This window comes from Eleutherodactylus coqui, chromosome 1 (assembly GCF_035609145.1).
Source record: "Eleutherodactylus coqui strain aEleCoq1 chromosome 1, aEleCoq1.hap1, whole genome shotgun sequence".
In the NCBI taxonomy this organism is placed as follows: domain Eukaryota; kingdom Metazoa; phylum Chordata; class Amphibia; order Anura; family Eleutherodactylidae; genus Eleutherodactylus; species Eleutherodactylus coqui.
The window spans coordinates 342,608,507-342,623,850 of NC_089837.1; the positions used below are offsets into that span (position 1 = coordinate 342,608,507).

At 44.1% G+C, this 15,344-nt stretch overlaps 1 protein-coding gene across 1 annotated transcript in view; it reads right to left on the bottom strand.

The window, feature by feature from the left end:
• Positions 1-7,135: 7,135 nt before the first annotated feature.
• LIG3 (DNA ligase 3) overlaps positions 7,136-15,344 on the bottom strand; it is a 28,184-nt gene continuing 19,975 nt past the window's right edge. The window contains exons 18-21 of the mRNA XM_066576232.1: positions 12,609-12,801; positions 12,422-12,513; positions 9,431-9,496; positions 7,136-7,987 (exon numbers count right to left, since the gene is read on the bottom strand). Coding sequence (XP_066432329.1) covers positions 7,751-7,987; positions 9,431-9,496; positions 12,422-12,513; positions 12,609-12,801 — 588 coding nt within the window. The 3' untranslated portion in view covers positions 7,136-7,750. The remainder of the gene's footprint in view (positions 7,988-9,430; positions 9,497-12,421; positions 12,514-12,608; positions 12,802-15,344) is intronic.

The window sequence follows — 15,344 nt, forward strand, 5'->3', positions numbered from 1 at the left end:
GCGCTTGTACTGTGCTATTTCTATTAGTCCCGTTGAAATGAACAGAGCAGCACTGCACCCCCTACATGGGAGATCCGTGCGTTGTGCTGCCCATAGGGATGCATTAGCATCTGTAGGGCAGCTAAAAGCATGCGGATAGGATTTTTTTCCCGGCGTGGGGGTCATACACATGGGAAGAAATTGCAGAATGCTCCATTTAGCTGCGGATCTGCCGCACAGATGGAAGCCGTCCGTATCCGCAGTACAGCCGCAGCTGTGTTTGTGCTGTGGATACAGACGGAAGCCGTCCGTATCCACAGTACAGCCGCAGCTGTGTTTATGCTGTGGATACGCGAGAGAGCAGGAGATTTATATAAAAAAAAAAAATTAAAAAAAGATGGTGTGCACAGCACATGCGCACGGCACACTGCAAGCACGCCGATCACATTCGCCGGCCAGAAGAAAAAAGATCGGGCCTGCATTGAGACGGGTCCACAGCGTCTGGAGAGGTGAGTATAATGTATTTACCCTCTCAATGGCCGCAGGCACGCACGGATTTCACTGCTGTATTCAGCAGTGAAATCCCTGCGTGCAAGTGGACATGAGGCCTTAGTCTTATCTTTACAGAAAATGCCATAGTTAACCCCTAAGTGACCAGCCCCATTGCCTTTTTACGTCCTGGCCTGCTGGGCTTAATTCCCAGAGGACGTAAAAACATGCATCCCCTGGGAATGAAAGCCCTGCAGGCCCTGGATGTCACAGCTCCATGCTGCCGGTTACCGTCATCCCGGGCCGTGGGACCCCACTCCCGGTCACGCGTTTGCGGTAAAGTCAGTGAAAAAGTTGAAAAAAGTTAGTTTCAGCTCCCCTTATGGATCGGATCTGTACGGGGAGCTGAGAATACTCACCCCGTCCTCCGCGTCTTTTTCGTTCTGCCCGGCCCTGTCGCCGACGTCTGCGCATGCGCAGAGAGCCGGGAGGCCCAGGAAATTCAATAACTTCCTGCTATCGGCTAGTATGAGTAGCCGAGAGCAAGGAGCCTTTAACGGGGAGCCACTGTATGCGGTTCCTGGTCACATGATCGCTGCTATCCAATGTAAAAGTTTTTTAAAAGTTTAAAAAGTGTAAAAAGAGAAAAAGTTTGTTTTATCTCTCCTAATGGATCATATCCATGAGGGGAGATAAAATAAGGTACCTAAGGCCCCCGGATTAATCCGCAGACTTTACCCTGGCTTCTGTGCACGCGTCCGCCGCTAAAATGGCGGCCGCAGGCGCAAAAGCAGCAAATTGCCGGGGTACTTTAAAATCTCTCTGCACCTGGCTACTAAATGTAGCCAAGACCCTGGAGATTTCATGGGGGGCCACGGTACGCGTTTACCAGTCACGTGATCGCCGTTATCCATTGGATCACATAAAAGTAAAAAAAAAAAAAAGCTCAATTTTCACCTCCTGTCACGGATCCGATCCGTGAGGAGAGGTGAAATTACTTAACCAAGGCCACCGGCTATGTACGCTGACAGGATCCTTATCCGCGGACCTTTCCCCAGCTTTGGCTCATGCGCCCGTCGCCAAAATGGCAGACGCAAGCACAGAAGCTGGGGAGGGCAAGAGGAAATTTAAAATCTCCTTGCTCCTGGCTACTAAAGGTAGCCGAGAGCTCGGAGATATCACAGGCGGCCGCAGAGAGCGGTCTTCTCTCCCGTGATCGCCATTATCCATCACATAAAAGTTAATAGTTAAAGTTTGACGCTCTATTCAGTTTGGGCCCCGTTGTGCATCCAGACAGAAGATTAGGGCCACAATGGGTATGTTTCTGAACACGGGACAAATGGGGGTATCCATTTTGGGGTGAAAGTCTTTATTACTCTGTATGCTGTACAAAAAAAACCCAACTATTTTTAAAATGATGCGATTGCCAAAAAAACAAAAATCGTATATTTTTTGCTTCTGCTTTGCTTCGATTCATTCAAAAACGGTGGGGTCAAAATACTCAGTACACAGCTAGATGAATGCGTTAAGGGGTCTAGTTTTTAAAATGGGGTCATTTGTGGGGGTTCTCCATCATTTTGGCAGCTCAAGGGCTCTACAAGTGGACAATGGGGCCTAAAACACCTTCAAGCAAAATGTCTTCTGAAAACCACCCGTTGCTCCTTTCGGTTAGGGCCCCGTTGTGCATACGGACAGAAGATTGGGGCCACAATGGGTATGTTTCTGAACACAGGACAAACGGGGATCCATTTTGGGGTGAAAGTCTTTATTAATGTGTGCTGTACAAAAAAAAAATTTTAAATGACAATTGGTAAAAAAAAAAAAAATTAAAATCGTATATTTTTATTCTGCTTTGATTCATTCAAAAACTGTTGGGTCAAAATACGCAGTACACCCCTAGATGAATTCATTAAGAGGTCTTGTTTCCATAATGAGGTCATTTGTGAGGGTCCTGTGTCGTTTTGGCTGCTCAAGGGGGTCTACAAGTGGGCAATGGGGCCTAAACTGCCTTCAAGCAAAATGTCTGTTCTGAAAGCCATTGGCTGCTCCTTTTGGTTTGGGCCCCGTTGTGCACACGAACATAATATTAGGGCCACAATAGGTATGTTTCTGAACACAGGACAAATGGGGGTATCCATGGAGGAGAGTGCGGCCACAGCGGAAGAAGAAAAAAATGTACATGCTGCCGCCGAGGAATCCGCACCGCAGCAGCGGCTTTGCCGTCCTGTGTGGACGAGATTTCAGAGAAATCTCATCCACATGACTGGCTAATCCTGGGATTAGCGGCCACAGGCGGATGTGCTGTGATGGAATTTCCGCCCTGTGTGAACCCAGCCCTAAGATGAGGAGGCATCTACGTGAGATAGTGGCCCAAAAGGTAGATTCGCCAGTATCTAAAGTTTCTAAGAAGATGGCACTAGCTTTACAGGACCTTGGGTAGAAGAGCTGAGGCATAGTGAAAGAAAAATTGGGAAGTCTCTACTTCCTCCTTTAGACCAAGTGTTGCCGCAACCTCTTTAAATGGTATGGCTCAATCAGTTATTATTCAGAGCTAAGACACCCTGCCATCAGCTAGCTGTTAGAATCTATCCCCACCACTTAGCTGTTGATGTTATAGCAGATGCTCTTAGACCAAGTACCACAGCAGAGGCCTGAACAAATGCAGTTCGAAGGACATTATGACTGAAGTCATGAAATGGTTAGGTCACTTCTAAAAGGGAAACTGTAAGCCATGGGAAAACTCCTTTTTGGTCCAATTGTAGACAATTTTTCAAGGTCGAGTCTTTAGGCAGAAGGAGGAAAACAGGGGGCTAAGGGTTCAGTCATACAAGCATATATACGCCACAATTACACGCACTTTTTTTGCTTGTGTAAGTTCCGTGACTTGAATTTATTGGGTTCTATGTGTTTGTTCACATTTGCAAATTTTTTTTACACAACCAACACGTCCGCTCTTTGTGCGTATTTAGACGCCTATTATATTAAAGTATATAGAATGAGTAAATATGTTATGCAAAAACCCCTGCACTTGCATATATACACTGCATTTTTGTGCAGCTTATGTAACTGAAACCTGTGTGAATGAAAGCAAGAAATGGAAATCCAATCACAAACACAAGGACGTCTCTTCAAACTACTGTTTGATTCCCCCCAGTAAAGGCCAGCAATGACGCCAGGCCCCAGGTTCAATTTCTGTCAGCTCCTCGGTCAAAGACCTAATTAGAGATGGTTATCGGCTGGAGTTTTGCTCCCTTTCTCTGGAAAGATTCAAGCTGACAAGCCTGAGGTCAGACTCCGTAAAACAAAAGGCATTACTAGAGGAAAGCTTTTCCTTGTTAGAAAAAAGGGGTTCGTGTTAACGTTCCGAAAGAAGAAACGTCAGGGCTTCTGTTTAACTCTCATAAGTAAGAAAACCAGATGGGTCTTTCTGCACTATAAATCTGACCACTAAATAGGCATCTGACTTATCACCAGTCCCGTATGGAAACAGTCCAGTCCACCGCTCAATATGTGTGCAAAGATTGAATCATGGCATGTCGATATCAAAAGGGCACATGTCTCCATTCATCCTTCCTCACATAAATGCCTAAGGGCTTCTTCACACTGGCGAGGACGATATCAGGCAGTGAATCACGGGCCAATATCAGCCTCACCATCCATGTGAAACCCGTAGATGCAGGGCTTTTACTTTTTTCCTGCAGAACATGGGGCCACGCAGGAAGACATCGCTAATGTATATGAAACTATTCAAAAGAATAGGTTTCACATTTGTGTGAGATTTATATGTCTTGGCAACGCACAAATCTCGCATGATTTTCTCGCCAGTATGAAATCAACCTAAGGCCACTCTTACACGCACCATGATTACAGCGGTGTTTTGAACTACCATTGATGTGAATGGGGCCCTGCAGACATGCGCTTGAACGTGGAGTTTTCTATAGCTGCAATTTTTGAGCGGTGTCTGCTCTATTTTGCCGGGTTTAACGCAACTCATCACGACCGGGTGCGTTAAAACCGGCTGTCGGATACAGTAACCTGCGTCTGAGAATGGCACTAAAGCCGCGATAAAAAAATTGTGGCGTTTTGCCTATGCTGCATGTGAGTGGTTTAAGTGTAGCAATACAGGCCAACAATTCTATAATGCACCTGCAGTACAGGGCCCTTCCATTTGGGGTGTCTCAAGCACCAAGAATATTTACAAAGTTGGTGGCAAAACCTATGGTCTGTATTAGAGAGGAAGACAGCAATTATCCTGTATTTGGAAGACTCCCGCTAGTAGGCCAAATGATAGAGGATCTAAAGATTCCAATAGTGAGAGGAATAGCTATCCCATCGCAGCGGGGTTCACAAATTGAAAGAAGTCTTGTCTTCTCAGAGATTCCACATGCATCAGCCTCAGGAAATTATTAGATTTAAGGGCGCCTACCCACTTGCGATTTTTTTTCCTTTGCGTTTTTTCTGAAGAGCAATTAGTATAGAATGTGTTCCTGTCCACTTACGGTTTTTTTTTTCGGTCCGTTGCAATTTTTAACATAGGAACTGTCAGTTGCATATGTGTCCTTATTTTTCTTTTAATGCACCCATGAATGTCAATGGAAATTAACGGAAAAGCCTCGAAAACCGCTGCGTTTTTCACGCACGAAAATCGCAAACGCCAGTGGGTAGGCACCTTAAAGCTGCAAACCAGTTTCCTTCCACCAAAAAAATAAAAATAAAAATTCTGACTAATTATAGCAAAGGGGGAGAGTCTGAGAGACTTTAGTCAGACCACTTTGAGGGAGGCTATGGCAGTTCTAGTAATAATGACATCTTTTATGCAGACAGTAAAATGGGCACAATTTTGCTCAAGAACTCTACAACTAGAAATTCTGGCCCATTGAGATGGAGGATCCGATTGCTCTGGTTCTCCCATTTCCTCTTGTCTTCTCAGGTGAAGGATTCTCTCCTTTGGGGGATTTCTCCCTCTTAGCTGTGAGAAAGCGGGTGCTATGGAAAATTCACTTACCCCTGATGCGAGGCCCAGAGGTTGCGTAGCTCACTCAGAATCATTTCTATTCCAGAGACTTTAGGAATAGAGATGAGCGAATATACTCGTTTCGAGTAATTACTTGATCAAGCACCGCGATTTTCGAGTACTTCCGTACTTGGGTGAAAAGATTCGGGGGGCGCCGGGGGGAGGCATGGCGGAGCGGGGGTAGCAGCGGGGAACAGGGGGGAGCCCTCTCTCCCTCTCCCCCCCCACTCCCCGCTGCAACACCCCACTCACCCACGGCACCCCCCCGAGTCTTTTCACCCGAGTACGGAAGTACTTGAAAATCGCGGCGCTCTGGTGCAAAAGGGGCGTGGCCGAGTACGCTCGCTCATCTCTATTTAGGAACCAACCCAAGCCTTAGACTCTCTTAATGCAATAGAGCTGAGAGCCATTCTTCTCTCCCAGTCTCAGTCAATTCCTTTTATAACAGATATGAGGATTATGACAGACAATGCCACAGCAGTGACTTTTATCAACTAGGGGGTACCAGATCCTCAACTTTGAGAAATTCCACTGTACACAGTGCTAATGTGTAGTCAGCTAACTCTCTGCCCTACTGATGATTCATGCAGCATCCAGTCTGCGCTACGGTTGCCTTAATCACAAAATTGCCACCCCAGTCTCAGACTACACTATGTAGTGTGCAGCGCTAGCCCGAGAACTCCCTTCTTTAGATGGGGCAAACAGCAATGACAGTCACTGTATCCAGCCTGCCAGTCTTTCCCTATAAGCTTCCTTACTAGAGTTTCTGCTGTAGCTGGAACCACTGCATTGAAACATGCCCAGGAAGAACACAGCATCAACATCCCTTGCATTGTTCCACAAGAGAGGGAGTTGGAAGGAAGGGGGTGAGAAAGCTAACCATGTTGAGGGAGACAATTTTGCAATGAGGGCAACAGAACAGGTAGGGTGGATCATGAGGAAGGTACCAGTAAAGTCGACTATACATGAGCAATGACTGGCCCAATTTTCAGTTTTTGCTACAAGATCGCTTTGAGTAAACCAGGGAATCCTGGGTTTACACTGTTAGAACTTTATTTTTTTGCAGTGTGAGGCTTCTGGGTTAAATCTGACCAAGCACCAGATTTTCCTGGAGTTTGCAATTCCCTGAGAAAACTAAATGCACACACAAGGAGAACATACAGTTTCATCGTATTCCAAAAAATGTACACAGATTGCAAGACCAATCTAAATGGTAACCTAAGGGTAACCGGGACCAATATAATAAACATTTACATTGCTATGGCTCATCTCACTTTTGTCTGTGTACTTTTTACCCTTTTGGTACATCTGTGGCAGTTCCACAACTTTGTAGCAGAACTATGAAAAGGTTTTCCTATATGGACAGGGTTAGACAGATGTTTTACAAGGCTGGTTACAGTTTTTTTTTCTTTAAAGAAGTAAAAAATAATTTAATAAAAGTTCAACTATGCATAAGGGCGACGCCATACTTTTACTACACATTGTTGCCTCCAATGTGGTTATGTAGCCTTAAGAATACAGCAGATTGAGCAAGGCTTGCCCATTCCAGTCGACATATCTATATACACAATTTCTGTAATCTTTGAACATTTACATTTTAACTGTCCTTTGTATCAAGCAGTGCAGCTGCAGCTTTAATTAGTGAATGACATCTGAAAATCATTGCAGGCTTTAATACATCCATAGACAGATATATATGCTCCAACACTACATCACTCTGGAGGAGTTAACTGTACAGTTAGTAAAATGGCACATATAAAAACATGTCTATTCCAGTGTCCAGTAATAGAAGTGTTTGGGAAGCCCATTTTTCCTTAGGCAACCCCTTTGTACTAGCATTTGTGACTCAAAACAAAGCAACAATAAAAAGTTCACTTAGTACCGTTTCCCTAAAGTCAGAACAATAATTTCCATACACCTAATTATGTAAAATCAATAGTGTTCATACATTATTTATACTGAAAAATAAATTCTACATTTTGAGTACAAAGCAGCCCTGCAGAACAGTGCCCGTAGGATCCAGGGGCGACGTTCTTACCCAAGACATTTTGGGTAGAAGGGTAGATCTGTGGGGAGAAGTTCCAGATCTGGGCACACTTCATAACCGTAGTAGTAAACCTTCATTGTTAGTGTACCGAATGCACTAGCTGCTGCGACACTGGTATCTTCTCTGGTCTTTGACTGCTCAGCCAGGAGTTCAACTTGTAACATGTTCTGTAAACATCAGGGTGTAAACAGGCCCATAAGGGTTGCCTGGGCTTGCCTTCATTAGCACGGTGCCACAAGTCTACGACGGCGTATGCACTCCCATATCCAGCGTGGTGTAACACGCTTGGCGTCTTCAGCACACTCGGAAGCATCACCCATCACATGTGTAGCCGAAGGGATATCAAATTCTGGGACTAGATCACCATCATACGCAATGAAGTAACGCCGCAGTTTTGCATATTCCTCAAGTGAAGAAGGGAGATAAAGCTTCACGCCAGTGAAAATCTCTAGAAGAGTCTAAAAACAAATAGTTTTATTAAAGGGGTTGTCTCGCGGCAGCAAGTGGGGTTATACACTTCTGTATGGCCATATTAATGCACTTTGTAATATACATCGTGCATTAAATATGAGCCATACAGAAGTTATTCACTTACCTGCTCCGTTGCTAGCGTCCTCGTCGCCATGGTTCCGTCTAATTTCGGGGTCTGCTTGCTTCTTTAGACGCGCTTGCGCAGATCCGTCTTCTCCCTTCGGCTCCGCTCGGCAGCATCGGCGATTTGGCTCTGCCCCCTTGTACGCATCATCGCGTAGCTCCGCCCCATGATGTGTGCCGGTTCCAGCCTCCTGATTGGCTGGAATTGGCACGTGACGGGGGCGGAGCTACGCGATGATGCGTACAAGGGGGCGGAGCCAAATCGCCGATGCTGCCGAGCGGAGCCGAAGGGAGAAGACGGATCTGCGCAAGCGCGTCTAAAGAAGCGAGAAGACCCCGAAATTAGACGGAACCATGGAGACGGGGACGCTAGCAACGGAGCAGGTAAGTGAATAACTTCTGTATGGCTCATATTTAATGCACGATGTATATTACGAAGGGCATTAATATGGCCATACAGAAGTGCCTAACCCCACTTGCTTTCGCGAGACAACCCCTTTAAGAGAGAAAGATACATGAGTAGTTTGTAAATCAGTATTAGCAACCTGAATTTTTCCCTTCTTAAGGCCCATTTAGACGATTATCGCTCAAAAGCAGTCTTGATGGATAATCATGTGTAACTGCACTGACATTGTGCCGTTTTCGTTCTCCCGTCACTTATCGTCGTCTTTTAGCGTGCTGAAAGATGAGCCTTATCAGGGATTCACAGTGGGGTACAGCTGTTAATATTGTTTCAGCTGTATCCCGCTCCCTGATAACAGGCTGGGTATGAAGAACAGAGCAGTCCAGCTCTGTTCCCCATACCCAGGGTGGAGCGCTCGGCTGTATAACAGATGGGTGCTCTGTGCAGAAAACATCTGGATGCAGAAGACAAGCGGAGACACCCAGCTTGTCTTCTGCATCCTCTGCTCTGAGCGCTCGGCTGTATGACAGCCAGGCACTCCCAGTAGGGAACAGCTGGATGCAGAAGGCAAGCGGGGACACCCTGCTTGTCTTCTGCATGCTCCGCTGGCAGCGCAAGGTGATCGTTCATCTTGCACTGTAAATGACACAACGATGATCGCTCAAGTCACTTGAGCGACATCTTTTGAGCGATTATCGTTGTGTCTAAATGGGCCTTCAGAAAATGGAATGGTTTAATCAAGATTGTGTTTCCTTAGACTCTGCAAGAACATGAATACAGTCTAATAAATGACCAGAAGTAGGCAGACTGACAACGAAAAGGAGTTTTATTGATTGTAAGCCAGCGTTTACCTACATGGTCCCTTTCCACAAGAATGCCTGGTCTAGTCATAATGAATACTTACTTTGGAAGTGGATGAAGACTGCGCCATATTGTGTCCATTGCTTTGGTTAGAATTTGCAATTTTACCCTGCAGTAAAAGAGAATTATTAAACATAACACAGGGGATGAAAATAGGGGACACCTGAACAGCACCCCCTTATGTTTTCTACTCCACATAAGTGGCCAGTCTTTTTGAATACGTTTTGCTTCTTAAAAGAAAAAAAAAAAAAAAAAGAAAAAAGGGAGTCTGTCGGCAGTTTTGACCCTGCAAAACTGATTCCAATTAAGGCCACTTACACATCTGTGTCAGGGTTCCATTTTTTTGTTATAGGAGGAGGAAAGTGGAATCCCTTATGACGAAACTGATGGCAGAACGAACCCCATTGACCCCCCCCCCCCCAGTATTGATCAGTGGGGGTCCCGCTGATTGCTAAAATGAAGGGGCTGCAGAGCACTGTGCCCTCTTGACTCCTCTCAGCAGCTAAAGATGGGCATATAGTTGTCAGCGGAGGACCTAATCCGACGAGAGGAACTGAAAGGCAATGAAGACAGCCGAATGGGCACACAGCTTGTGTGAGCACTGAACTCCCTTCATTTCAGCAATCAGCAAAGATCTCAGCAGCCGGACCCCACTGGTCAAAACTTTTGAAATGTTAACCTCAAGTGTCAATTTTAAAAAGTGCAATTCCTTTTTAAGATCTGTGCTTCAAGTAGTGTGAAAGAAAGGGGAGGGAATGTTAGCCCTGAAACCTTGCCTCTGCATATTGCAAATAGCCCAGTCATTGGCTGGATTAGTAGCTACTGCTCAAATCAGAAGAGAAATTTCAAGAATTGCTGTAGGCAATGTACTTAGGAATGCACACCAAAATCCCTCACCCTAAACATATATATTATATATCTGTGTCTTGGTATTGAATAACTGTTCCTAAGACAACATACAACAGTCATTTATGTAGAACTTAAAGGAGATGTCCCGCGCCGAAACGGGTTTTTTTTTTTTTAACCCCCCCCCCCCGTTCGGCGCGAGACAACCCCGATGCAGGGGTTAAAAAAACCACCCGCACAGCGCTTACCTGAATCCCGGCGGTCCGGTGACTTCAATACTTACCGCTGAAGATGGCCGCCGGGATCTTCTACCTTCGTGGACCGCAGCTCTTCTGTGCGGTCCACTGCCGATTCCAGCCTCCTGATTGGCTGGAATCGGCACGTGACGGGGCGGAGCTACACGGAGCCGCTCTTTGGCACGAGCGGCTCCATAGAAGAAAGCTGAAGACCCGGACTGCGCAAGCGCGGCTAATTTGGCCATCGGAGGCCAAAAATTAGTCGGCTCCATGGAGACGAGGACGCTAGCAACGGAGCAGGTAAGTATAAAACTTTTTATAACTTCTGTATGGCTCATAATTAATGCACGATGTACATTACAAAGTGCATTATTATGGCCATACAGAAGTGTATAGACCCACTTGCTGCCTCGGGACATCTCCTTTAATTATAACCCCTTTATGTTTGGCAAGACAGCCTTTTCATGTTAGCCAAGTATTGAAGTTTTTTTTTCCTTCACCATCTCTCCCCATAAACAAAACAAAGGAATTAAATACATATTCACATCATACAGATTCTCCCTATAGCACACTTTTTTTTAGTATATTTAGTTACGCCGGCATTTCATACGCTAGTCTAAGGGCTTATTTAAACGAGTGTATATTGGCCAGCGCTCTGCCTCTCCTCCCCTCCAGCTGTTTGCAAAGGCAGGGGGCAAGATGGGGCGGAGCCAAGCACCACCCTATTCCTTTCATTGCTGGCCTCGTACAAGGGGTGGGGGCGGGAGCTTAACTTTGCCCCCTCCCATTGAAAACTGGCAGAGGGGAGGAGAGAGATGCAGAGAGCCGATGAGGGGAAGGGAAGGTGGAAAGACAGCTCAAATGGTAGCGTATATTGGCCAGCCACGAAGACGGCGGCCGATATATGCTCCTGTGAATAAGTCCCAAGTTTATGCCCATACATGTGCCATAAGTAAATAAGAGGAACAAGCCTTTTAATACATTTCTCACAGACAGTACCCTCCATGTGCCAGACTGAGATTTATGCCAGCTACTAGCTGGTGTAGATTCCAGCTATAAAATTTATACGAGGCTCTGGGGTAAATCATAGTAAATCTGATGCCCCCTAATGCTAGGTCATATCTACTTTATTTTAAAATAAGAAAGTGTGGTCACATTTTTGGTCAGTTGCACCAAAACTGTAGCTTTTTGATGCCACAATTCTGTGCAAGCAGGGTAACACAAGTATTTTCAAATATATGTATGGCAATATCAAAATTATATATTTAAGGTGTTACAAAACTTTGTGTCACCTCATTTTGAGAGCCACAAATGTATTTTTTTCCACTTTTCCTCATTGACATAAATTGTATGAGACCCTGCATTTTTCAGGGACAGGTTGTACATAAGCCTTATGAAGGGAAGAAAAAAGAAATATCATCCTCTATCATCTTTCTTAAACAGGATTAAAATTACATTTTTGGATTTAAAAAAAGGATGTTTTTTTCCTAAAAGGCAGTGGGGTGGTTATTTTTACCCCTTTATATTTTTAAGGCCCCTGGCTGGCATGAAAACCTATTTGCAACACACCATTGCGTCACCGTCTAACTGCTTAGATGCTGCAAATTCTATTGACCACAGCATCTGAGAAGTAAACGGCCAAAATTATAGTAATATAGAAGAGACACCTACTCTGAATGGTGTGGACACGGCTACATTTACAGTGCTTGGCCCCAGGAGGGCGGACGTTCTAGATTGAAAACGTCTCAGTAACAGCTACTATTCTCAAAAATTAAACTACTAGACTTAAAAAGGCCACCAATACAGAGCAATTTTCTTCCCTTCTTATAATGAACAAGATAAACTTTCCTCCATGTCGCAAAATTTAGGAGATGTGGAGAATATTAAGCTGAAATTGTGCCGTATTCTACTAAAACATTATGCAAACCCACTAATCTCAGATAAGTGCTCACCTTCTTATTTTCAGTAGGGGCAGGAGACACCATTTTCCTTTTCTGTGCCTTAGGTGGCTCTTCCCTTTTCTTCGTCTGTGAAAGCTTACCACCTTAAGCACACGATAAAATATAATATTTAGTTTTGTGGTATAAAGATGGAAAAATTACAAGAAGTTATATTTTTTATTTAAAGTTGAAGTCTTACTGTCACTTTTTTTGTCTTTTCCCAGTGACTTTGAAGTTAAAGTTTTAGGACTCTTCATGGAGCCACTAGGGGTTGACGGTCTTGATGTTCCTTCGTTTTCACGACTACTGTTTTCAGATGAGCCTTCTTCATCCAGAGAAGACGCAGCAGTAACAGTAAAATCTGATTTTTCCTTAGAGATGCGGTAAAGATCCTAGAAGACAGAAGTATATAACCATCATTAGACAATGACAAACAGAAGCATTTGCATCAGTTGCGCAATAATTTTCCAAAGAACAAGGATAGGTCTTTCTTAATTTTTCCCCCTCTTAAATACACATTATTCATCGTGCATTTTAAACTTGCTAACTTTAGAATATAGGGCATGCATTACCATTGCAAAGGAAACTGAAAGCATTCAGCTTTTTTTAATTTAAAAAACAGATTGAAATCTGTGAGAAAATACCTGAAAGTTTATTTCAGTATTACTTCCACTTCTCTGTTCCAAAAACAGAACAAAGAGATGGAAGACCTAAAATGCAAGTGTGAAGTGGCTTTGTCATGGCACCTGGAAGCTTGCCATGGCTAGAGTTGCAAGAAAATGACGACTATTCACAAACAAAGCCATCACCTCATAAGTGGCCATTTACCATGGCATTGGAGTGCCCTTCAATCCTGTCCACTACAGCAGAAAGTCTATTCTGGCTGGCATACGCTGCTGATGGCACACAAGCATAGCTCATGTGCCACTGCCATCCACTGGATGTAATAGTACAGCTACCTGTTGGAAAGCGTTAATATCAGAAAATTCACTGCAATGTTCATGGCTCAAGGATTGAAGTGATGAGAAAATAGCCATACCTGGGTACACATTGTACAGGAAAAACAGTTGAAAGAAGCGGTGGTGCAGTAGCTGTTTAGGTCAAGGATAGCTTTAAATAAGTGGGGACTCAATACAGACAGAGCTAGAAGCTCTTTGGGTTTGCATGCAAACTGGAGAGCAAACAGTAATCTGAATTGGTGTTGTATATAGGTCTCTGGGGCAAACTGAGGATTATTTTCATCTATTGATGAAATTTCTCAAAAGGCAATAAAAAGATACTATAATAATGGGTGAATTCATATTGATTGAAAATTCCCCAGAAGCAGGAATTTGATAAAAAGCACTTGAAGCATCTCTAAAACACCTTGTTAGACACTAAATGTAGACTGCTATCTTGCCTGGTTAAAGATCTGAGGTAAGGTGGAATATAAATTTTGGTTCCACTGTCCACCAGTGTTTATAGTTTTACATATCAGGCTTTGAGCAATCCTTTACTACACCAAACTTTTAGTTTTCAGAAAGACTAATTTCAAGGATATGGAGCTTTTTTTTTATTTTTATTTTTTACAAAAAGAGTTAGGACTTCTGCATATTGGGCAAATTGAGCAGTGGACTCCACGCTTGTCATGTGGAGATTTCACTCTCCACGCACACCAGCAGATCTTATTTGCGGACGCTTCGTCCCAAAATAAAATCGCAGCATGCTCTATTTTCCTGCTGATCCTGCAGCGATGGCTTCCATTGCAGTCCCTGCTGTGGAACACTCGCAGCTGTCAGTGCGGACGTGCCGTGGATCCGCAGGAAAGCAAGGGACGAAAAAAAAAAAAACAACCAAAAACTGCACATGCGTGTTGGCCCAGCGTGCCGAAGACAGACGATCCGGCCTCGACAAAGGAGACCTACGCTGGCAAATTCCGAAGTGGGATTCAGGAGCAGAATCTGTGCATGCGGCTTTTGGGTGGAATAAAACAGGTGTGTGATATTAAAACGGCCATCTTAAAGGCAACTAAATGTTATGTCAGACAAAATAGCAAAAGGAAAGCAAAGCCATCATGGTTTACTAGAGAAGTAATAGTAAAATATCTGCCTATGAGTTATAAAGAAAGTAAAAGTGCAACTAACAGTTATATAAAATTAGAAGGCAAAGCCTAGCAATGCTGCTAAAGCGCAAAATGAGGAAAAAATCTATTAAGGAGAGGGAAAAGAAAAAAATTAAAAAAAAAAAAAAAAAAGAAAGAAAGAAACTGGAATTACAAAAAAAATAATGGGGATAACCATATTAATGGAGAGAAGACTGTTGCTGTTCATCTGAATAGCTACTATTGTTCAGCATTTTCAGAAGCTGGTTCTCAGGCTTTATTCACATAAGCGTATATACACAGAGCCATCTACCCGCATAAATACGCCGGGCCAGCTGAATGAATGCACTGAATCAAATTGCATTGTCTCTAATAGACAGACGTATTTAGGCAGGTAAATAGTTACATATATACGCTTGAGTGAAGGCAGCGTCAGGGCTTATTCTGGAATAAGCCCTCAGAGTGAGAATAGGATTGGGCCTGGTGTTACCTCCATATGTAAGGGTTCTCATCCATCGTTTTGGGAGGCTGATGTTGTAAGTGAATGTTTATATTTAGAGATGAGCGAGCATACTCGTCCGAGCTTGATGCTCGTTCGAGTATTAGGGTGCTCGAGATGCTCGTTGCTCGAGACGAGCACCACGCGGTACTCGTCTCGATTAAATGAGCACTGACCATTGAATTCAATGGAGCCGGCAATACAGCCGGCTCCATTGAAAGCAATGGCCTGCCGCGAGCGCGGAATGAATTGTTGGGAAGGGCTTAAATATATAAGCCCTTCCCCGCAATTCATCCAGAAATGTGTAAAAAAAAATATACATATATTATATACACACACACACACACACCTTGTCC